This window comes from Crocodylus siamensis, chromosome 1, assembly GCF_052110815.1.
Source record: "Crocodylus siamensis isolate JL-2025a chromosome 1, ASM5211081v1, whole genome shotgun sequence".
Taxonomy (NCBI): domain Eukaryota; kingdom Metazoa; phylum Chordata; order Crocodylia; family Crocodylidae; genus Crocodylus; species Crocodylus siamensis.
The window spans coordinates 100902262-100925269 of record NC_143395.1 but is presented as its reverse complement, the minus strand read 5'-3'; the positions used below and the strand labels follow the sequence as shown (position 1 = coordinate 100925269).

The 23008-nt window shown below is 41.1% G+C and overlaps 1 protein-coding gene across 1 annotated transcript in view; it reads right to left on the bottom strand.

Moving 5' to 3' along the window:
* The window catches only part of LAMA2 (laminin subunit alpha 2), a 437413-nt gene that overhangs the window by 326076 nt on the left and 88329 nt on the right, over window positions 1-23008 (bottom strand). Inside the window, exons 9-12 of the mRNA XM_090032537.1 lie at window positions 21841-21940; window positions 9507-9667; window positions 4959-5099; window positions 2710-2883 (exon numbers count right to left, since the gene is read on the bottom strand). Coding sequence (XP_089888663.1) covers window positions 2710-2883; window positions 4959-5099; window positions 9507-9667; window positions 21841-21940 — 576 coding nt within the window. The remainder of the gene's footprint in view (window positions 1-2709; window positions 2884-4958; window positions 5100-9506; window positions 9668-21840; window positions 21941-23008) is intronic.

Below are 23008 nucleotides of genomic sequence, written 5' to 3'. Positions count from 1 at the left end.
AGTCGCTTCAAAATGTACCAAATCTGACGTATTATTAGTGGCATAATCGCTTATTTAGAAAAGCAAAAAGAAAAGGAGATGGATGTTAATTTCATTTTCCTGCCTTCTTGTCTCATATTGGCATAAAGAAAGCAAAACAAAGCACTAAACAACTTGTTACTTACTTCACAACCCAGCCATTTTAGAGAAACCAGGAACAGTCATTCATTTCTGAAGCAAAGCTCAGTGTCACAAATTCAAAAGTCTCTTAAGATACAGTAATTTCCTTATTAGAAACAAGCATTTGGACGTGGGTGTAGAACAAGCAGATAGAGCACAAACAGATACAGCAATCAGCATCATTAAGACTTAAGCACAGAATATCAACCTAACTCAAAAAGAGGTCTTTACCACATCTGAAAACTGAAGTATCAAAATATAGGAGAGACTGTTACATGAGTAGATCCAGGTGGAGGCAGTGGCATGGCCACACACCCTCTTCCACAGGGGTACTCAGTTAGTAGCAGTTGCAAGTTCAAGTCTCTGCTTCCTTACCCTGCACCATGTTCCTCTTATGGCTCTGGAGTCAACTGGAAACAGCAGCAGCAGGCCTCCAGGCACCCTTGCTCCCTGTCCACCCCCAAGTGTCCCCTGTGTTCCTCAAGCAGGCACTGGCTGGGGAACCCAGCGTCACCTGTGCCATTGTCCCTGGCCAAGCCGCCACCAAATTCTATCACTTACAGAAGCCCCCAACTGGAGTAGCCCTGTGACACCACCACCAACAGGTCAGCTTGGGACTGTGAGACAGATCAGATGGCAGGTCCCCCTTTGCTGCAGGCAGAGGTAACCCAGAGGCAATGCCTGCTGCAGAGGGTGAGAGGGCAATGGGAGGGGAGGTGCCTGCAGGAGTCTCATCTGCTTTGGGAACTCCAAAAAGTCTTCAGCAGCTGCTGCTCTGGCATATCTGAAGAGGGTATGGGGAGGGGGACCTGTAACCTGTCTCCTGGGGCACTGGTGATATGTCCTATACCCTCCTTTTCAAATCCCTGATCTGCCCATGGGTTGCTGTTAGCACTTCTTGCTCAAGTTTGGTTTTAAAACAAGCATTTTAATGAACCAGAAAAAGAAAAAGGACTGATATGACAGTGATCCAGAAACTGTGGATCACAGTAAATTTAGACTGCCTAAAAAATTCTTAAATCTTTCTCTTCATTCTTTCTAACAAAGCATCCCTACCCTAAGACAGCAATTAATATTTTTGAAACAAACCTAGCAATCATAGTCAAAAGAGGCTGGTTTAATCCAGTTTTAGCTATTTAGAGAAATATTTTATTGAGTTTACAAATAAGAACCTACAATATTCCTTTTCCATAGCATAAATCATCCAAGCTAAGCATGTCATCATGGCTATAATTTACATGATGTAACATGACAGGTAAGATGTACTGTGGTAATTTGTGAGTGCTTTCAGTATTATTGTAGTATCAAAAATTTATATGGTTCAGTTATTAAGGCAAATTGTTTCATTCATACAGAGATGTCTGACAGTAAACCACAAAGGACCTCCAAATTACATTGAAAAAAAATGTCTTCTGTGTTCAAATAATTTGCACACATACTTACTTTTGTTTTATTCCCTGAATAGAAATAGAAGGAAATTCTACTGGGCAGTCTGGTGGTTAGAATACAGGAGAAGTTTACTATGTATTGAGATAATTAAAAAATAAAACACCTTCCTTTGTCCTGATTGAATGGGTTTGGCTATTTTTAAGAATCTGTAGCCATGAACAGGATGCCCACATTCTTTGGAAATGAGGCTATGTAATCTTCACATGCTCACTTACCTTCTGTCATGTTGATTTCCAGCCAAGAGGAAAAAATAAGCAGATAAGCCTGAAGGGACTACAATGGAAAAAGTGCCCAAAACCACAAGTATGAGAGTTTCAAATACACTTCACCATATTCAGCTGCTAAGCATTCCACAAGTTCAGGGCTCAACTAAGCCTTCAATACCACAGGCTGGGAGAACATTAGCATTTTTCAAAAACATATTAAATGTAATAGAAAGTCAAAGGCTTGCACACCTGACAGACTGGCAACTAAATCAGGCAGAGAGAGCTTCAAAGAATTTATGAAGTAATATCTGATGGTAAGCTTTAGAGCTCATGTATATACATGCACATATATGTAAACCTGCACATGTGCAGCCTGGAATAAAGACATGAACTACAAATGACACAATGCTGAGTACAGCGTTGTCTGAGTTCCAGGGCACAGCTCCCTGCACACAAGTTTCTTGCCAAGCATTAAAGTTTTGCAACACACCCCCACAACATCTGATACACAATTCGCATCCGTGAAAAGTAAGATAAAGAACAGTCTTTCAAACCTGTGGAAGAGGTGGGAAAAGAAGAGGACAACCTGAAACACATATGCATATGCCAGCCAATTCATTCAAGAAATAACGCTACAAAGTATCTGAGCTTCTCTAACACTTGACAGCAGAAACCCCAGTCAATCTCAGAATTGCTGCACTTAGTTTATTCTGGTTTGCCTGGTGCCTCACATCGATAATCTGCATGCCTAATTTAGTTCTTTTCAGCATGCAGTTTTGCTGGCCAAATATCTATCCAACTTAATCTTCCCTCAAATGGGAGAAAAAAATTACTTAAATCTTTCCCAACAGCAATACATCAAATTAACGTACAGGCAAGGACCATCTGCACTTACTTTGTTACCCAAATAAGGACTGGGTGCACTCCAGTAATAAATCAGTGGCAGTACTTTTCTGGCAGCCGCATTACCAATGCTAAGCTGTTGAGGTCCATCAAAGCTGTCCTGCTGAGGTGTAACTTTAATAAGACCAGACAAGTCAGTCAGATGCCAGCCACTCATGTCCTTTACCTATAACAACACAATAAAATACCCATTAGAATGAGAATACTGATATCAGCTAGAACTCACCAACCTCTCTTTCTTCCAGCTTTTTCTGCAGTGTAATTAGGTTTAAGATCTTGAGCGATATTAGTGAAGGATCTTAAGTAATGCAATCATACCAATAAGCAAATGAGTTTATTATTATGTATAGCAGGCTCTGGGACATATGCATCTTTGAGATGCATTAGGTTTAGCAGAAAAGGGTGCCATAAGTAATCTGTATGACAGTGGATACCACATATAAATACATGTTTCTAGTTGCTTCTTTCCCCACAAAAAAGGAAGGATATTTTGACTCAAAATATTGGAACAAGGGTCATTACTGCTATCACCACACATCACAAATATTCCGTAAGTGATATCAGGCCCCAAAAGAAACAGAAGACTGAAGTTGGAATTCAACAAACTTGAACAGATAGGCTAGGGACAGAAGTTACACATAAACTGCTTTAAGTGATCAGAAACTGGTTTAACCTGTAACAGAACAGACATTCAGTACACATAAACCAGTTTCAAAATGGCTGAAACTGGTTTCAGATTAAATTTGATTGAATGTAGTATCACTTATCTGATTTGAGTCAAACCAGTTTATGAAACTTCTTTCCCAGACCCCTTCCTAATACAAGTTAAATCAGAGTCCCTCAACATCCAAGCATGCTTTCCAGAGGGGCTGGGGGCTGCAGCCAGGGAGGGGGGTTAAACACTCCTTCCCCCTCTCACACTTACTTCTGGCTATAACTGTGGACTACGAATCCCAGAGACACCTGAAGCAGGAAGAGGAAATGATGAGCAACCCTGCAGAGTCCTGCTGTTGTAGTTCTGGACTGCAAATCCCAGAGACTTTGGGGGCAGCAGGAAGAGAAAGTAAACACACAGCCAGAGAGCTGTGCTCTACTGGCCCTGCCATTGCAGGTATGTGGCCGTATTTCCTGTATTAAAAACAAATGTCTGTTCACTTATGTTTCAATTTAATCTGTGCTTCTTCGACAAACCTGCAAAGACTGAATCGATTCAGTCTCTGGGCTCTTTGACTGTCTGTACCTAGCCATATTGTCCATTCATAGATCATCTGGGTTATTGTTATGAAGCCCTGTGCCTTAGGCCTTATATCACTTCCTTGGACCAGGTAGAGATAAGAAAAAAAAGGCATAACTTAAAACACCGGCAGGAGCTCCCCAGAAGCTAAACCTCTGCAATCCTGTAACAGGAAAATAACCAGTAGAGAAGAGCACATGTAAATATGTTCAAGTTGGGTTCCAGGGCCTGGATACCAGCAGGACTATAAAATGGCTCATCTGTGACGTGAAAAAGATTTCTGGATGCTAACATGTAAATGAGCACACCAGGCATCCCATTTCACTCTCAGTGCAAGGCAGCCAAAACAAGTAGCTATTTAACCTGAAACTTGTTTTCCCAAGCTGGATCTGTAGACATGGCTGCATGTTACAGTCCCTTTATACAGGAATTAGTCCTCAGGCTTTGAGAATGAACTGAAAGGGAAAGGCAGTATTAAGAGTTATTTTCTATGGTGAGCTTTTGCAAGTAAAAATGAAATTTTACTGCCTTTTAGCTCCCTTTTGCAATGCAGGTGTTGTACTGAAGAATTTCAAAGGCATAAGAAGTGCTTTGTATGTCTCTACAAAATATCCTGTATATATAAATTGTGTCTTCATATGTGTAAATTTTTAATTAACCTAAGTATATTTAGACTAATGGATGTTTATTACAAACCTAGAGGAGAATAAAAAAGAAAAAGATCATATTAGAATTCTCCTCATTTTCAGTACTGACTACCTGAATATGCCAAGACTGTTCATATATAGAGCTTCATCCCTGACTGATATATCTGTTTATTTCAGAAGCTTCTCCAAGCATAAACATGAAAAGCTCTTTTATTACCTTTGGATAAGTGATGAGAGCTACATGATAAGTAATGTCCAGGCAGGTCCAAACATAATTTTTATTTTGTACAACTTGCACTTTAAATGACTGCAGAAACATAATGTCACATTCGTACCAAATATTTACAAATATTTGCTTACAGTGCTGTAGGTCCAGTGAGAGTCTACACAGACATTCATTTTCCCTGAACAGAAACACTCCTCACAGCCTCTGGGATTATTTTGCTGCAGGTTGAAGAAACCCGATTTGCAACGGTCACAGTTTTCTCCTTCAACATGTTCCTGGAAATGCATGTTAGAATATTATTTTTGCTATTATTTTTGCTATCTCTTGTTTTTTTATAACACAATGGAAAAGCACATATCTGTGAGAATATTTGTTTCATTTGTCAGTGTTAGAGCTAAATTCTCCATAAAATCTTGTGACCAAGTAAAAATGAATGGGGCCACCTTGGTATAGAATTAAGCCATTAGTCTTGGTACGTTTTCCATTAACACACTTTCGGGGGGGTTTCCCAGTAATCTAGTACATCACCTCTACAGTTGGGTTGACCTCAAGGGAGAAAACCTGGGACACAATGCTGAGACCTTTGTCTAACCTTGGGAATCATCCACTGAATGGCCAGCCATGAAGGCATTTGCTTCCAACCAGGATAAGATTAACTGAAGCATGCTGCAGCTTCTTGTTGTACGTTTGGGGTTGTACCAATTCAGTTAAATGTGTAGCTGGGCACTGCTGGTTGAAATGGCTAAGGTTAAGTACAGAGAAGGCTTGTGTTTTCCCTTCCATTGTGGAAAATCTTTGTCTGCCATATAGCTTGATCTATGAACCCTTTTCCTACAGAGAACTGGGACAGAGAATGCCAGACGGTACAGCAGTTGGGTAACTTTGTTTATTCAGCAAAGACTTATAGCAAGGGATCCACTGAATTACTAGGATGTAATCAATCTGCTGCATGTGCAGACACAGAGAAGTCTCCTCCCACATGGGCTGCCTTAAAAGAAGGCTAATATACTGTGCCATTAGCTTGGTAATTTAATCATTTTCAAAGAAACCCAACAGAAGAATTATTTTTCTAAGTTCTCAAGTCTCTCAAATATTTTGTGCACAGTCTCTTTAATCCACTGTGCACTATGCACAGATGGACCAGAATTGTTGGCTTCAGGCCAGCAGAGGCTAAACACATAATGGTAAGCCTATCCATAATACGTAGGCAAGGATCAACTGGGACATGTTGCACTGGGACATGTCGCACTGAAATAAATTCACTGAAAGCCACTCGTTGACATTCTGGCCAGAGATGTTAGAAAAGGAGACTGAGGCAAAGAAAGGATATATGGTGGGGAGGAAACAAAACAAGAAATGCAAATGGCAAGAGAAAGAGGGGGAAAGGAGAGACAGTAAAAAAAAGGGCAAAATTAAAGGGGGGGGAGGGATGGGCAGATGTACCATATTTACCAAAATCCAAGACAACTCCAAATTTAAGATGATCCGCCCCACCCCAATAATTAGATTCTATTCATAGAAAGTTTATAAATGTGTTTTAGTTTCCCATGTAAAAAATACAATTATTGGAAGAATACAAATATTAGAATTATCATATATTTGCACATCCCCCCTTGGCTGCAATTGGGAAAGCCATGGCAGGGGGGCAGTCAGTTGGGAAGGCAGTAGAGGGACAGATGATAGGGCAGTCAAGTGGCCTGACCTCTACCCTTTGCCACACCCTGCCACCTGTCTCCACCATCACTTGCCCCCCTGCTCTCTGCCCCCCTGTGCACGCACACACTAGCATCTTTCCTAGCACCTGTTCCCCTGACAATTGATACCCCCATGCCTGCACTCCCTGGCATATGTCCCTTCCTCCAGTGCCTGCCATCCCACCTGTCCCCCCTGCTACCTGTCCCCACCTCACAGCCTCTGCCGCAACTCAGCCCCCACTACCATGCCTCTCTGGGACAGGAGCAATCACATGCTCCATGGCTTGGAGCAGGGCCAGAGCCCTGCCAGAGCTGAGAGTAAGCATCAGGGAGAGGTGGCAAAGCAGAGGCAGTTGGGGAGTGGAAAGATGGCAGGGAGCAGAGGTGGTGGGGTGGGTGGGCAGCAGTTGTGGCTTCAACCCTGACCCCAAGTTGGCTCTGACTCCAACCTCACACAAGCTGCCCACCACCCTTTCACCCTGCCTTTTAACTTGTTAAAAAGCGGGAAGATGGGGACCTCATGTTGTATTCAAGTACATACGCTAAATAAAATGTTATCATTGTGTGTTAGCCTGCATCCAAACTTCCTTTGATATATACGTACTTGCAATTAGGAATATCAATCCTATACATCAAGAGTTCCTAGCAACTTTCAAGTTTTTTGCTCTGTAAATTATTTTAAAATAGCACTGTATTTTAAGGGTCATCTTTTTAAACTCTGCCTCTGAAAGTGGCTTTTATGTGCCCAGATCTTTGTGATCACAATTTTAGAAACCATTTTGAAAGCCTGGCCCTAACAGCTCAGTTAATCTGATACAACTTTCTTGCTGAGGTCACTAGTGTGGGCAGGGTAGGAAGAAAAAATAAATGCGAGGGCAATGAAGCAAATGTATTTGTTAAAATAAAAATGCCAGTAACCAAGCAGAACACAACTGTACTCTGCAAGTACAAGTGTGTTCTTAGCGAGTAATCTACATCATTCTTATCGGTTGGCAGTAACCTAATTCATAGAATCATAACATTTAAAGGAGGAAAAGGTGATCTGACCCATCCTTCTGCCAATATATGACTGTTTCCAGCATAATATCTTTTAAAATCAAACATTCAATCCAATGTTAAGTTACTTAAGGGATGGACTTTGACCACTCTCCTTCAAAGAATATTCCACAATGATCAGCGATAAAATCCTTATTTACATCCCTTTGCCAGTTTTATTTTTGTTCACTGGTCCTCATATGATAGATTTGACCCTCTAAAGCCCACTTTTGTTTCCTCTTTATTTTTCATTCCTTGTACCTTTACTTCCATTAAGTCTACCAAACAAGAAAACTTCCATCACAAAGTTTCAGAAAGCACTCTTTTAATTGCTAAATATGACAGAGAAAAAGATATCCTCTTTCTAAAGCCTGTTAAAGACTCTATTATCATCAGCTTTATCCAAAGATAGGTCTGTATTTTTTCCTCCACTTTATTTTTCCTGTGCAATATACCCAATATGATTATTTTTTCATGCCACTTTCCATAAGGCATATTGATTTTTATTTGAAGTTTGCCAGAGGGGAGGAATTTATAGCTTCTGGTTTAACATCAGACATGTCTCAACCATCTGTAAAGCTTTGTCACCTAAGCATTTGAAAATGGAGGGAAGAAATTTACACAGATTGTAAATTCTCTGGATTCAAGACAGTCTTTTTTGTTCAATATTTGTACAGTTCCTAACACAATGGGCTATGACTTTGGCACTTTGGTAATACAAATAATTAGTATTAATAGCATTCAGTTGTGGATGGCATAGATGTGTTAAGGTTATCTTCATCCAAGCTTGCTTTTAAGTCAGAACATAATGAAATATGCCCCATGTCTCTGTCTTGAATTCTGATCCCCTGGACATGAGAGCCTGAAGAGATAGGAAGAGATTTTATTTCTGACAGAAAGCAGTTGAGTGTTATATATATGCCAAGTGGAGATAAGGTTAATACTCCAAGAAGATTTCAGTGCTATTCAACTGTCACACTGGTGCATTAGGATAGGCAATATGAGATGGAGTAAAACTTTTTGTCCCCTTCTGCTTGTAAGAACTTAATAGAAGTATTTTTACACTGGTACTCGGGTCAGTTTCTTTTGTTAAACATGGGAATGAAACCCTCACAAACAAAATGCTGAAAAGTAATCCTCAGGTAAGTGCAGGATCTTCATGCATATCACTGGTATATGCTTTTTTAAAAGAGTAAAAAAAAGAGGTTCATTTTGTTTTACAATACCGTCTGACTTTAAAATCTATATTAATATATGGCTTTCTAAAATTGTACACACAAAAAGAAAACTATTCCTCATTTCTCTGCAGGAATTAAAAAATTCAGCCTATAACAAAGTTTCTAGAGTTATATTTTAACAGCTTTTGACAGAAATACCTTAGAGATTTTCAAGTGAAGTATCCAGAATGAAAGAGACTATCTTTTGTCCAAATCTCAGCAGCAGAGTAACTATACACTCTCCATAACAATGCATAATATAGATTTTAAATGCTTTTTTTTGTTTTACTGTATTAAGAGTTCAGTGTTTGCTCTTTTGAAGACATATTAGAAACTATTTTTAGAGTGTACAGTGCACTTCAAGTGCTTTTTAATGTACAGTTCTTGGGCAGAGGGGGGTGGGTGTCTGAAATAAATGATTCACAGGTTTCTGAATATTCTTAAGTAACTTGCCTTTTGCAGGTTTCTGTAAGGATTGTGTGAATGACAGCTGACTCTGAAATACTTATTTTAATTATAGTGCCTTGGTGCCATGACACCCCTGTACCCAATCAAAACTGAAATTTCATAATCAGACCCAGACCAGGCATGAATTTATCTTAGGAGGAGTCACACAGGTATCACCACAAACAGTTACAACAGTGGAACAACGTTGTAACAGTGATACAGGACAATAGACTTTGACTTCATAATATAAATGCAGATCCCCTACAGCTGAAGAGTTTGACATTCATACCTTGCAGATGCAGAGGCCTACACAAGGATCTTCATTTAAGCTGCCTTTCATAGAGCAGCTGCAGGGTGTGCAGTTAGGATACCCCTTGAAACCCAAGTCACATTGATTGCAGCTCTTGCCTGAATAGCCTGGCTTGCAGAGGCAGAATCCTGGAAGCAAGGCTACAAGAAAAACACGAAGTAAACTTATTTGGTGTTATTTTCATATACTAGTTATTATTTGAGTTGCAGTCATCAAGGACAAATGTGTATAAAGGTCTTGCTCTAGAAAAGTGCCTGCAAAACTGGGGGACTAGCATTTGCCTGCTTCATTCCCATCTTTACTTCAAAAGCAACATTGCTGAAATCAGCGGAACTTCTCCACAAGTAAGTAGGTGTAAAGTTAGCAGCACTGAGGCCTTATTTAACACACAGGGCCTTGGCAAGCCTTATTGTTTAACTATAACTGAAATTTAGTTTTTTATAAAAATAGGATGTTAACAAAGAAAAGTATGAGAAGATTACTTCTGGCACCCAAAGCTAGACTGGCTACATTTAAGTAGTGTTTCAACTGAAGTAAAACTCTCATCTAATTTTTAGTGCAGTGATCTGCTAGTCTTACGTGGGCGCATCTACATGAGATGTGTACCGCAGAGCAGACTAATTAACTTTGCAGTACACATCTCATCTACACATGCATATTAGGATATAAGAAACTAATAAATTCTGGGGCAGGGTAGTACTTGTAAATACTTCAAAGGTTTTTTGTGTGCAATAGCACACATGTAGATGCTGACTGGCTGGCTGGGGCACAAGCCAGGTTCAGTTCCGGGGCTGGCTGCTGGCTAGCCCCACACTGAAGCACTCTCATGCCCCAGCCAGCCTTTCCACAGGAAAATTGAGCCTGGCAGACTGACTTCCTCAGACCCCCTACCAGCCAATGTTGTTCCAACAGGGCTCCACATGCTGCACATGAATCAATGCCAGAACTAACTGCTCTAGAATTATTTGCTCCTGGGCGCACATTCAAACCATGCACCCAAGAGCAAAAAACTCTGAAGCAATAAGCTCTGGAGTTTATTCATGTACACTAATTGCATGCGTAGGCACACCCTGTGTCATTGCAGTTATTGACTAGTGTGACCATAGACAGTCACTTAACTGCTAAGTACCTTAAGATTACCCAAAGTATACCCTTTTGTCTGTGCTAAAGTTTGTAGTCACAGCACAGTTTGAAAAAAGATTCTGGCTCTGATCCTTGCCTGTGTCTAATATATATTTATTTTATGTATATTTTTATATATTAGACACAGGTAAGGATCAGAGCCAGAATCTTGTTAAATAAATAAAAGATATATACATACACACACACAATTATTTATATACATGCATACATACATATATATACATATATATTAGTTTTATAAAGTGTTTTTGATTCAGACATAAAGGACATAGAATGTATGTAAGCAGGATAAGCACTAATCACCTACCCTTCAGTGAATTACAGAAAAAATTGACAAATTATTGTTATTGCAATAGAAGGTATTTGTTTTTTAATTGGAATTATATACAAATATAAAAATAACAGAACGTTGCTTGTTTTCCTCTCAATAATTCTGGTTTGTTTGGAATTATAATTCTCTATACTTATCAGTCCAATCCTCATTATAACTCAGAATGCAATTTCCTATAATCTAATTTTGTAGCAAAAGCCAACTGTTAATTTTATCCACATACAATGTATTCATGTCCCAGTCCACAGTCAGGTTTTAATTGCTACTCATCCAATGATCCTCAGTCTGAGTACACACAGAGAGTCTGACCACCTCAGTCAGAATCACTCAGAGCTGCTCTATATACCCAATCATCATTGTCGTCATCATCATCATCATCATCTTTTTCTTCTTTACATTTAAGGATTATAACCCTCTTTATTGTCTGGTTTGCCACCTGCTTCAAAAGATTTCCATTTTACACCAACTGAACAATTTTTCCTTAAATAACCAGCCAGCTCCTTTTGAATGCATTTTAATGTACCTAATGTGTATTCATTCTGATTTGCAAGTATATAGAGAAATTTCTTTGGCAATGATCATGTTTCTCACGCTTCTCTTCAAAGCAGAAACAGACTTACTGTAGTTTACAAATATTCAAATAGATTGTCCCTTCTCTCTTCCCCCCAATTGCTTTCTAGGATAATAGACTCTTTGGTCTTTACTGAAATGTAGATTCTGTTAAAATAGTTCATTATTAGACTAAATGCACAGAATTTTTTCTACTTTTTTAAAATTACGTAGGCACAAATTTTGCTTTGGTACTAAAGGTTTCAAGGGGATAGTGAACACATTTTTTGAGACAGAAATAAATAAGGGGCAAAGGTTCTTATCTGCTTTACAGATATTTTTAAACTGACAAACGTACCCCTGTGGCTGGTTGATCCCTACTCTCCACTGCCTCTTACCCCATAAACTTTTTTCCATTGAAAAAGGAGATGTATTTTCCTAGAATTATTATCACTGCTATTTACTTAATTACCACATCCAGAGGATGCAGATACAAGAATGGTTCAACCATGCCACAAGCTACAATGACAAAGTAAAAGGTAGAAAGTATTGTCCCACAAAGGACAACCTAATTTAAAGACCAGGTAAAAGCAACAAATAGGAAGAATCAGAGAAGCATGGATAAGGATACTTTAATAGGAAATGATGTTGCATAGCTTACGTCTGTAAAACTAGATGGTTTTGAATTTGCTGATTAAAATTAGGTATAAACAAATCAAAATAATCCCCATACCAGTCAGCTATTATCAAATGTCCATTGCCTGTAGTTCTGATAGAAGAAGATCTTGAAGAGGGGTTTTCAAGGAGTGTACAAAACAGTAACTTTATGGACAATTTTAGATCTAAGGCATGAACCACACCAGGAATGACATTCCATATGTGAAGGATGGTATAGACTAAAGCAGTGATGTTCAACCTTTTGTACCCATGGGCCAGATGAATAGCATGGGGCCAGTCCAGTCAGTCTTCATATCACTCCTCGGGGCCAGGATCAGGGACCAGGGCCCTATCCCCCTTCTATCATGTGTTCGGTCAGAACGTGCAGTGTCCAATGCACCCTGTGCACTCATGGCCATGCTCTGTGCACCCACCCACAAGACACAGCCCATGGGGTGTGCCATGGATTGGATGACAGCACTAGAGGCTGGATTTGGCTCAGGCCAAGGCTGAGCACTCCTAGACCAAATGCAGGATGTATTTGTTGGACACATGGAGAAATGGACAATGGAGTGTGGTACCACTATCAGAATAGAGAGTGTAAAAGCAACATAACAACATGCAAGTATGGGTACAAAGAAGGGGTCTTAACAGTAAGGAAAAGAAGCCTTTATTTTATGTGGTAGGGAAGGGAGACCTAATATAAAGACTCACTTTATCCCTAAGATTATCATAGAGAGGACAGGAAGATGACTGTAGTCATCAGCAAACCCTTGATTCAAGGTTTATCTTTACCACTGGTCACTGATGGTTCTTGAGATGAATTAATAGTTCAATCTTTGAGCCACAGATCCATCTGCAGAAGTTGCAGGCTTTTCTGCAGGGGAGAACAGACTGTAGGTTAAGATTCTTCTCCTTTTCCTTCCTCTGTTCTCTCTTCTTTTCTTCCAGGTCAAGACACTTTACCTCAAAATAGGCTGCCATTTAGTTGAGGTTGCAGCACCATTGGGGTCAGTTGGCAGCCAGCTCCTCCCAACTCTTGATGTCAGCATTTGTTTTTTTGAGGTATGCTTTCCATGTGTACTTTTAGCATTTTATCTAGCCACTATAACGTCTCAAGCCATTACTAAACTGGGAGTAAAGCACTTGTTTTGAAAGTTGAGAGTCAGGCATCTGCACACAATGTCTGGTTCAGTGAAGTTGGAACTTGAGAATCACCAGCTCAATGCTGGCAATCTTAGCTTTAGCAAGGATGCTGGTGTTTGTGTGGTAAATGTTCCCATTTGATGTAGAGGATTTTCTTAAGGCATTGTTGGTGATACCTTCCCAGGGTCCTGTGATGGACAACAGTAGGTCACCCACATTTCACATCCATAGAGATTTATTTTCCTGGAATTATCATCACTGCTATTTACTTAATTACCACATCCAGAGGCTGCAAGCACAAGAAGGGTTCAACCATGCCACATGCTACAAAGACAAAGTAAAAGATAGAAAATGGGGATGATGGCTGCATTGTAGACCTGGATCTTGGTGTCTTTCTGGAGATCATGATGAATAAAGGCACACCAAAGCAAAGATGTGGTCTGGAGGATTTCCTCAGTGGGTGCATCTACATGAGACACTTAATGCCCATTGGACTAATTCTACTGCAAATTAGCATGGCTGACAAAAACCATGCTAATGTGCAATAGATTAGTCCAATGAGTATTATGCATCACACCAAAAGCATTCATCTACGTTAATGAGCAGTAGCGCTTATTACAGCACATTAAATTAGTACCTGTTATTACAGGTACTGTGCTTAATGCACCATAATTATGGCACATTAATGAATATGTAAACACGCCCAGTGTGTGCAAGGATGGCACAGTCAGCAGCATAGTGAAAGTCAAGGATGGTTGTTTTGAACACTTCAATCTTTGAGCAAAAACAAACCAGACTGATAAGCCCTCCATTTATTTGGTATTCCATGTCAACTCCAGAAGAAAGATGGTCCTTAATGACAACCAAGATGACTCAGAAAAATGGAGAACAGAGTTGAGGAAATAATGCATCCTTGCTTGACTACAGTTCAGATGGCAAATGGATCTGTTTCTGATCTGCTACATAGAATGGTCAATTATCTGGTCATGGAGAAGCCTCAGGATCTTGATATACTTTTCAGGGTATCCAAATCTGGCCAGTATTTTCCATGAGGCTTCATGATGGAATCAAAGGCTTAGTACTAAGGTCAATGAAAACCATATACAGGTCCTGATATTGTTCCCATGACTTTTCTTGGGCCTGGCAAGCAACAAAGATCATGTTAATTGCCCTACGGGATGGTCTGAAACCACAATGAAATTCTGGGAGGCCTTCTTCAGGAAGAGATAGAAGATGGTTCAGGATGATGTGGGAGAGGAGGAAAGGAAAGGAGGGTGATATCTTGATAGTTCCCCACACAGAGATTTATCTCTTTTCCTGAAGATAGCCATGATGTTGGCATTTTCAGGTCCCCAAGATTGGCATTCGTGCAGTCTCAGTATCAGTTTGTCACTGCTATCTTTGTAGATGTCAGTCAGTATACCATCTGGTTCTCTAGCCTTATTGTTGGTTTACTTGATGGCATGCCAGAGTTCTAGACTTTGATTCCTTTTCAGGGTCTTAAGGGATGGACTCAATGGTGGTATCTGCCAGTAAACTCACAGGCACTCAAAATGTTCTTTCCATTTAGCTGGGATTTTTTTTTTTTTTTGTCTTTGAGGAGCATCAAGCCATTCTGAGATTGCAGGAAAGTAGGATCATGGGAAGTAAGGCTGTAGATGGCTTTTGTTGCCTAGAAAAAGTTATACATCATGTTTTTCAGCACAGAGCTGAATTTCCTTGGCTTTATCTTACTGCCATTGATTTTTGATTTCTTGGATACTCCTTTGAGCTTCAGCTTTGATGAGCTGATATGGTCTCCTGCTGAGATGATGTCATCTTACCAAGTAGAATGAATCCTCCTCTTCTGATCAGAGAGGACTTAGATCTCAACATCTCCCTCACTGAACTAGTTTTGGTGTTGATGGGTGGTATAGCTAATGGATTCAGCACAGGACATATGGATGGTGGTTTTAAACCCCTTCCAGAATTCCTCAGTGTTGTGGACAGGGAAGAGAGCTTTTCATGAAGACACTGTTGAAGATCCTTACTGATTTGGGGTCTTGAAGAGATTTGGCATTGAGTATAGATAAGAAGGGGTCTTAATGGTAAGGAAAACGTACTTTGCATTGATTTTAGCTGTCTTTGGTGATTTGGAGTAAGCTGAATGTTCATAATGGATCTGATGAGATGGTGATCTGTCCAGCACCCATCAGTTCCTCACAAGGCTCATGTAATATGGACATACATTTGATCATAGGCTCAACATAATAGAGGAGATGGCAATGCTTAGAGTAAGGATGTCGCCTGGTGGTCTTGTATTTATTACTCTGTCTGAAGATGGTGTTCAGGATGACAAGACAATGCTCTATGCGTTGGCTCAGAAGAAGGATGCTGCTGGAGTTGGCTTGGGTCTGTCTGACTATGGTGTTGATGTCACTGAGGAGAATGATTCATAGAAGTTAAAGTTCCTTCCAGCCCCTATAAGATCATCAGATCCAGCACCCCTTCTCTTGGGCAAGAAAGACTGCTGGGGCCAGATGACCCCAGCAAAGTGGGTGCCAAGACAATTTCTGAAGATTGCCAGGGTAAGTGACTTCTGGGGGAATCTGTTCCAAACCCTCAGCACTTGACTTGTAAAAAAGTTTTTCCTTATGTCCAATCTGAAATGATCTTCAGTTAGTTTGTGCCCATTTTTTCTTGTCATCCCCTGGGGTGCCTTGGTGAACAGATGCTCCACCAGGCCCTGATGTACGCCCTTAATATACTTACTGGCTGACACAAGTCCCATCTGAGTCTTCTCTTCTGCAGGCTGAAAAGTCCCACACCTCTCCTCATATGACCTGATCTCAAGACCGCTAATCATGCACATGGCCCAGCCTAACTTTGGACTCTCTCAACCTTTCTCTACATCCTTCCCGAAGTGCAGCACCCAGAACTGGATACACTACTCCAGCTGTGGTTTCACCAAGGCTGAGTAGAGTGGGAAGATGGCATCCTTAGTCTTCCTTGAGATGCATCAGTAGATGCATGCCAGTGTTTGATATAGTCTGCCAGGTACAGCATCGCATTGGTGGCTCATGTTCATTCTGTGGTCTATCACGACATCCAGGTCTCTTTGAGTTGTGGTGCTGGAAAGTGTAGCATTGCTAAGCCTGTAAGTATGTTGTGAATTTTTTCACCCCAGATGGAGCACTTTACATTTCTCCATGTTAAATGTCATCAGATTAAGATCTGCCTCACAAGCCTGTCCAGATCAGCCTGTATTGCCAGCCTGTCCTAGAGCATGACCACACTCCCACATAATTTGGTGTTGTCTATGAACTTAACCAGTTAGCTTTTAATACCCAAATCCAAATAATTGATGAACAGGTTGAAGAGCACTGGTCCAAGTACTGAACCCTGAGGGATGCCAAGAGTCCCCTTCCACCATGTTGAATCAGTTCTGTCTGTTAATACTTTCTGGGTCCTATCTCAAGCCAGTTACCTAGCCACCAGACGATAAAGTACTTGAGGCTGCATTTTCCCAATTTTACCATGAGGACATCATGGGAGACTAGGTTGAAGGCCCTTTTGAAGTCCAATTATATGACATCAACCTCATTTCCCTTATCTCGGTGGTGAGTTACCTGATTGTAGAAGGAAATGAGGTTGGTCAGGCATGACCTGCCTGCAATGAAACCATGTTGACTATCCTTGAAAATACTGCCTTCTGTTAGCCTATCAATAATAGAATCTTTGATATTTTTTCCAGGATTTTACCAGGTCTTGAGGTCAAACTGATTGGCCTATAATTCCCTGGGTCCTCCTTTCTCCCTTTCTTGAAGATAGACACCACATTGGCCCTCTACCAGTCTTTTGGGACTTCTCCTGAGTGCCATGAATCTTCAGATACTTTTGTCATAGGTCACACAATGATGCCAGCCAGTTCTTTTACTCTTGGGTGTAGTTCACCTGAGGGCAATGATCTTGTCTCCTTGCGAGTGTTAGTCAGCATATGGCCAGGGTTGGGTAGAATTGTTTTTTGAGATCACAGTCAGCATTGAATGTTGTGGCATATACACTGAGGACAGTGACATAGTGGTTGTTGCTGTGCTTAAGACATAGGGTCATAAGATGTTTGTTAATATCCACACGGAGTGGAATAATTTGACTAATAAGTTTATTCTTGATGGTGAAGATGATGCTGTTAGCACATCTGTCCTGAGCCAGTTTCCCCTTCCAAAAGATGTACATTCACCCTCTTCTGTCAGCTGACCCTCATCCTGTCATCCTGTCGTACCCAGAGCTGCAACATCAATGATGTATATCACTAGTTCCCTGGAGGTGATGGATGTTTTTCTTTCTGGTAATTTTTTGCCTTGGTTATGCACCAAGGTGTGATTGTTTCATGTTGTGAAAATCATTGTCTTCTTAGGATGTTTTCAATCACACAGAGAGTTATCCTGCTGGATGTAGTTATCCAGCCAAAAGCAGATAAGACAGCTTAGGGTTAGGGCACTTTTTCTATCCCATTCCCTATGGAGAGTAAGCAGAAGGGATCCTGAATAGGACTGCTCAGCTACAATAACAGCTGCTGAATTACACCCATGTCTCAACTCAGGTGCAAAACTACCATCAGGCAACTGCTGCCTTATGTATAGATTAATGGCTGGAGTCTGCTGTGTTCACTAGTACTACCTCTTTCACCACTGGTCCATCACTGCATGGCTTTTGGAGGTTGGTACAGGAGAGCTTATTGTTTTCTATGGTAGAAGCCTGCACATGGCCTTATTTAACATCAGGAAGCTGGTGCATAGAGACAGCAACCACACAGCCTTGATAGGGTGGAGAACTGGGACCAGTGGCAACAGTGAGCCTCGATGAGAGGAGATCTCTATCTGGCTGCAGCCCTCTTCTGTCTTTACAGCCAGGGAGACATCATTTTCTGCCTTATTGGCTCTTGAGGACTTGGGTTTGGACCATGGTTTCTCTAGACCCTCCCCTCAGGCCTATTTGCCATTGGTATCCTTGCCAGGAGTACATGACTCCAGGCAACATAGCTCTGAGGATCATTGGGACACACAAGCCTTTTTACCACTACAAGGTCTTGGTCCATGGAGAGGGATGACCATAGTAATAGTAGTCTGACTAGAGGCAAGGGAAGGAGATGGGCTTTTGGAAGATCAGAAGGAGGAGCCAGCTAAGATCTGATGAAGGCCTAGATAACAGCTTTAATGGCATGAAAGGTGGGGTGGGGGGAAGGAGGGGATGTTGGGATTTTGGAATATTTTAGAGAGGAAGAAGAATCAAAACTTGGACCTGAGCTGGAAGCATGGGGTTAGACACTGAATCAAAGATGGAACTTAGGCTATGGGCCAGAGTAACTGGGGGAATAGTATTATCAACAGAGACAAAGAGAGGGGGGAAGACAAGAAAGGAAAAAGGCATTCCTGTTCTCTAACACCTAGGAATGTTAGAGAGACTGACAGATGTTGGATTAGATGGACAGTGACACTAAAGAAAGATTAAGATGTGGGTGAGGAAAAAGTTAAACATGGACACTTACTTGACTTGCCAGATAAAGAGGCTATAGTAGACATCTACCAAATATCCATTGTGTACTACTGATACACAAGTAGATTTAGGAAATATCTGTAATACATCCTAACTTAATTAACTGCCTAGAGGCCAGAACTGAACACTATTAGAGCTCACATAGACCTCATTATTAAGACAAAGAAAGTTAAATATTTATTTCTCTTTTTTACTTTCTTACTTCTACTCTTAGAGTGTTTAAAACCCTATATATTCCTGCTCTTCACAGTGCAAAACACTGCAGAATGACTCCGGCTGTAGTCAGCACTGTGAGTGAGAGAAGTAAACCTGTACAGTAATAAAAATCCAAAGACTATGGCTGTGTGTAGACGAAACAAGAGGCATGTGTGCCTGACACTTGAAAGTGGGCTAAATGCTTTTGCACCACTTAAATGTTGTCGGTGTTTGCATGCCTCGGTGGCATATTGTGCATTAATTCCAGCTGCTATAGGTAATTTGGCAGTGTAATGCACCTTAAATGACTTGCGGTGCATGTTGCCCCTACAGCCATGGAGAGAAGCACCAGGCTCCATATAACTCTGAGGCTCTGTAGGAAGCCCCAGGAAAGCAGGCTCTGCCCAAGAAAAGCAGCGAGCCTGATCCCCACTCCGTCCTCCTCCCCCCGCCCCCAAGTCTGCCTGCCTGCCTGAGCTGCACAGGGGCCCAGTGCTTCCCTCCACAGCTGTGGTGCCCCCCAGGACCATCCAAGCCGGGTGCCACCTGAGTGGGGGGGTGGGCCGCTGTTGCTGCAGCCCAGGACCCCTTCGCCCACCAGCAGCTCACCCTCCCCTCCCCGCTGGACAGACAGATAAGTCAGCAGGGTGTGTGTGCACAATACGGAGTATTTTTTAAAACCCACGACTTCAATTTAGGGCCCCCATTTCATTTACACACACTCCATGTAGTGGTATTTAGCATGCATGTGTGGCAACACATTGCTTTGAATTAAGCCATTCTTTCGTTTCAAAGCCACAGCTTCACTACTTTGTAAGAGTGACTGAACATCATCAGCAAGAGCTATTTGAATAAATGCTGTCCTTTGGAATAGCATGAAAGATTTTTTTGGTTTTCTACAGTCCCTCCTCTATAACCTATGCACTCTTATCTGTGGGTTTGCTAAAGACATCACATTGTCTTGCAGTGCATTTTCTAGCCCAGGAGGTATGTTCTCTTCTGCTGTTCCACTCTTTCTTATTAATCTGTGTGATATATTGTTCCTTTCACCATTATATTAATCAAGCTCTATCATTCTACCTAGAAACTTTAATCACTTCATTGAACTGATGTAATCAGTACATGGCTGATCTACTAGCTTTTGCACCTCTGGGCTCTGTATTTACAGCCCTGTTGTGCTCCTTTTATGTTTCATTGATCAGTTTAAAAAAAGAAGAAGCAGCAGCACTACAATATCTCTTATCAATGGTGTACAATTAGTCCAATTAAAAAATCCCTGATAAACCGACCTTGCAATTTTGCTCTTGCCTTCCCACCATATTTTCAAAAACTTGTCAACAACAGCAACAGTCAGTACTGTAGTCTATCATTTTCAAATGGCAAAATGTGGCTTATTTTCTATTTGAAGAAGGCTCTTATATAGAGCTAAGGTGAAGAACCTGTAATCCTGCATTAATAACAGAGATGGTACATAATGTGATACCACTCAAACAAACGTTTCCTAGTTTTCAAATGCAAATAGGAGTTAAGAAGAAAAGAAAGGAAAAGATTATAGTTATGCTTTATTTTTAATCTCTGTCGCTGAAGGAGAAAGCTCCTTGCTCTTGGCAATAGGGCTAGAAAATCCTTTACAAGGATGCAAATGCATGCTGTGTGCTTCATGCCTGCATCTGCTTTCAAGCACACACAATGAGGAACACATGCAGTGGGCTGAGATTTTGCAGATCTCCTGTTTGAATGCCAGTATGAGCCAGTTTCTAGAGGCTCTGAAACATGGCAACTCCCCCCCCCCCAATGTTTTATAGGGGATATTTATCTAAATGTCCTTGCGTCTGTAAAGGCAAACATTCTTATGGGTGGTATCCCCTCTATGTGGCACTGGTCAGGCCATAGCTGGAGTACTGCATCCAGTTCTGGGCGCCGCACTTCAAGAGGGATGTGGACAGCATGGAGAGGGTCCAGAGGAGGGCCACTCACATGATCAGGGGGCAGCAGAGCAGGCCCTACGAGGACAGGCTACGGGACCTGAACCTGTTCAGCCTCCACAAGAGAAGGCTGAGGGGGGATCTAGTGGCCTGTTACAAACTAGTCAGAGAGGACCAGCAGGCACTGGGGAAGCCCCTGTTCCCTCAGGCACTACCAGGAGTGACCAGGAATAATGGTCACAAGCTGGCAGAGGGTAGATTTAGGCTAGACATCAGGAGGCGCTACTTCACGGTCAGGGTGGCTAGGATCTGGAACCAACTTGCAAGAGAAGTGGAGCTGGTCCCTACCCTGGGGGTCTTTAAGAGGAGGCTGGATGAACACCTTGCTGGGGTTGTTTGACCCCAGTACTCTTTCCTGCCATGGCAGGGGGTCAGACTTAATGATATGCTCAGGTCCCTTCCGACCCTACCAACTATGAAACTATCTTTTATTGGGTCAATTCTCTGACTGCAGTACACATTGGCAAACATTCAGGTATCACAGTACCCTTCCTTAAGCCTCTGGGAGAGAAGTAGACACAGCAAAGCTAAAACATCTGTAGTCTGTAAATCTGAAAGTGGGTCTGAAAACATGGCAGGGAAAAAAATCTCAGTTTTCAAGCAGAAGTGTTATGCTAATATAGGTATAGAAGTGACCACCACATGCATAATGGTTTTGTCCAAATCTCCCATGAGGTAATATTTCTCTGTAAGAAACAGAAGGTATTAATCAAATTTCATTTTAACAATGCTAGAACTAATGTTTACTGTTATAAGATAGCAGGGAACTCACCTCCTCCTGCATGTTTCTCATCCTTGATACAAGTATCATGTAAAGATCCATTTGGATCACAGGCACATGGCTGACATGGATTATGGTCACTTGGTAATACCTACACCAAAAAGAATATGAGTGAGTTTCAAAATAAAAATGATCTGACCTTTTAAAATTTAAAAATTGGTATGGTTTTTTAAAATATACAAAAACAAACAAAATCATAATCTGCTCAGGTGCTTTAACAGCAATTGAAATGGCCCCTCCAGTCAGCCCATTAATTCAGTATTCAGTCTAGATATTAACCTTAGCTTAGCTATTCAATTTTTACCAGAAAGACACTCAAATATTTGAGCCTCAAACGTCATGTACATTAATGATTTTTTAATGCAAGTTGTCAACAAAAATATATTAGTCTTCTTTAAAGTGAATAAAAGCACAGTTCAGTATTTAAACCACCTCTGGCTTTTAATACTGAAATTCTGTAGTACCATGATAACAAATGAGAAGTCCCGATTATAAACAGAACAATTCATTTACACCGAAGTTCACTGACATGCAATAATTAAACAAGATAAAAGAAGAAAAGTGAAGACTAGACAGCTGAACAATTCCTTTCATCTTTCAAAACATTACTCAAGACCTGAACTATATTCTAATATTATGCCTGAGATAAAAACTAAGTTTTAGAGTAATATAGGTGCCCAGAATTCCATCAGTCATGTAACTAGCAATGGATTTAAGGAACAAAGCATGGAAATCAGTGTTGACTAGCTTATGACTGGCAAATGCAATCATGCTTCCCTCTGTGAGTCCCCAACCACCCAAGGAACCCATGCAGCTGCTCCTTTCATTTAGTTGCTTTCTACTCGATGTTGCTTGATGAACTGGCCACAAGGAAGCAGTCAAGCAGCAAAGAGCTATTACTTTTCCTGCAAAAGCTCACTAACACTTCCATTCTGTGCCTGATCCCCATTACAAGCCAGATCCAGAACGGCTCCAACACATGCTCATCTGTGCATTTTCATGCCTAACTCACAGTTCAGGATGCTTTCCACTGACAAAACCTTTTCTGAAAAGAAAAAGTGCCCGAACTACACTGAACTTTGAGAATGTCTTCAGATTGTTATTCCTTACTGTTAAGGCAAAAGAAGTAAGGGTGGAATTTCCAAATGCCCAAGTGGTT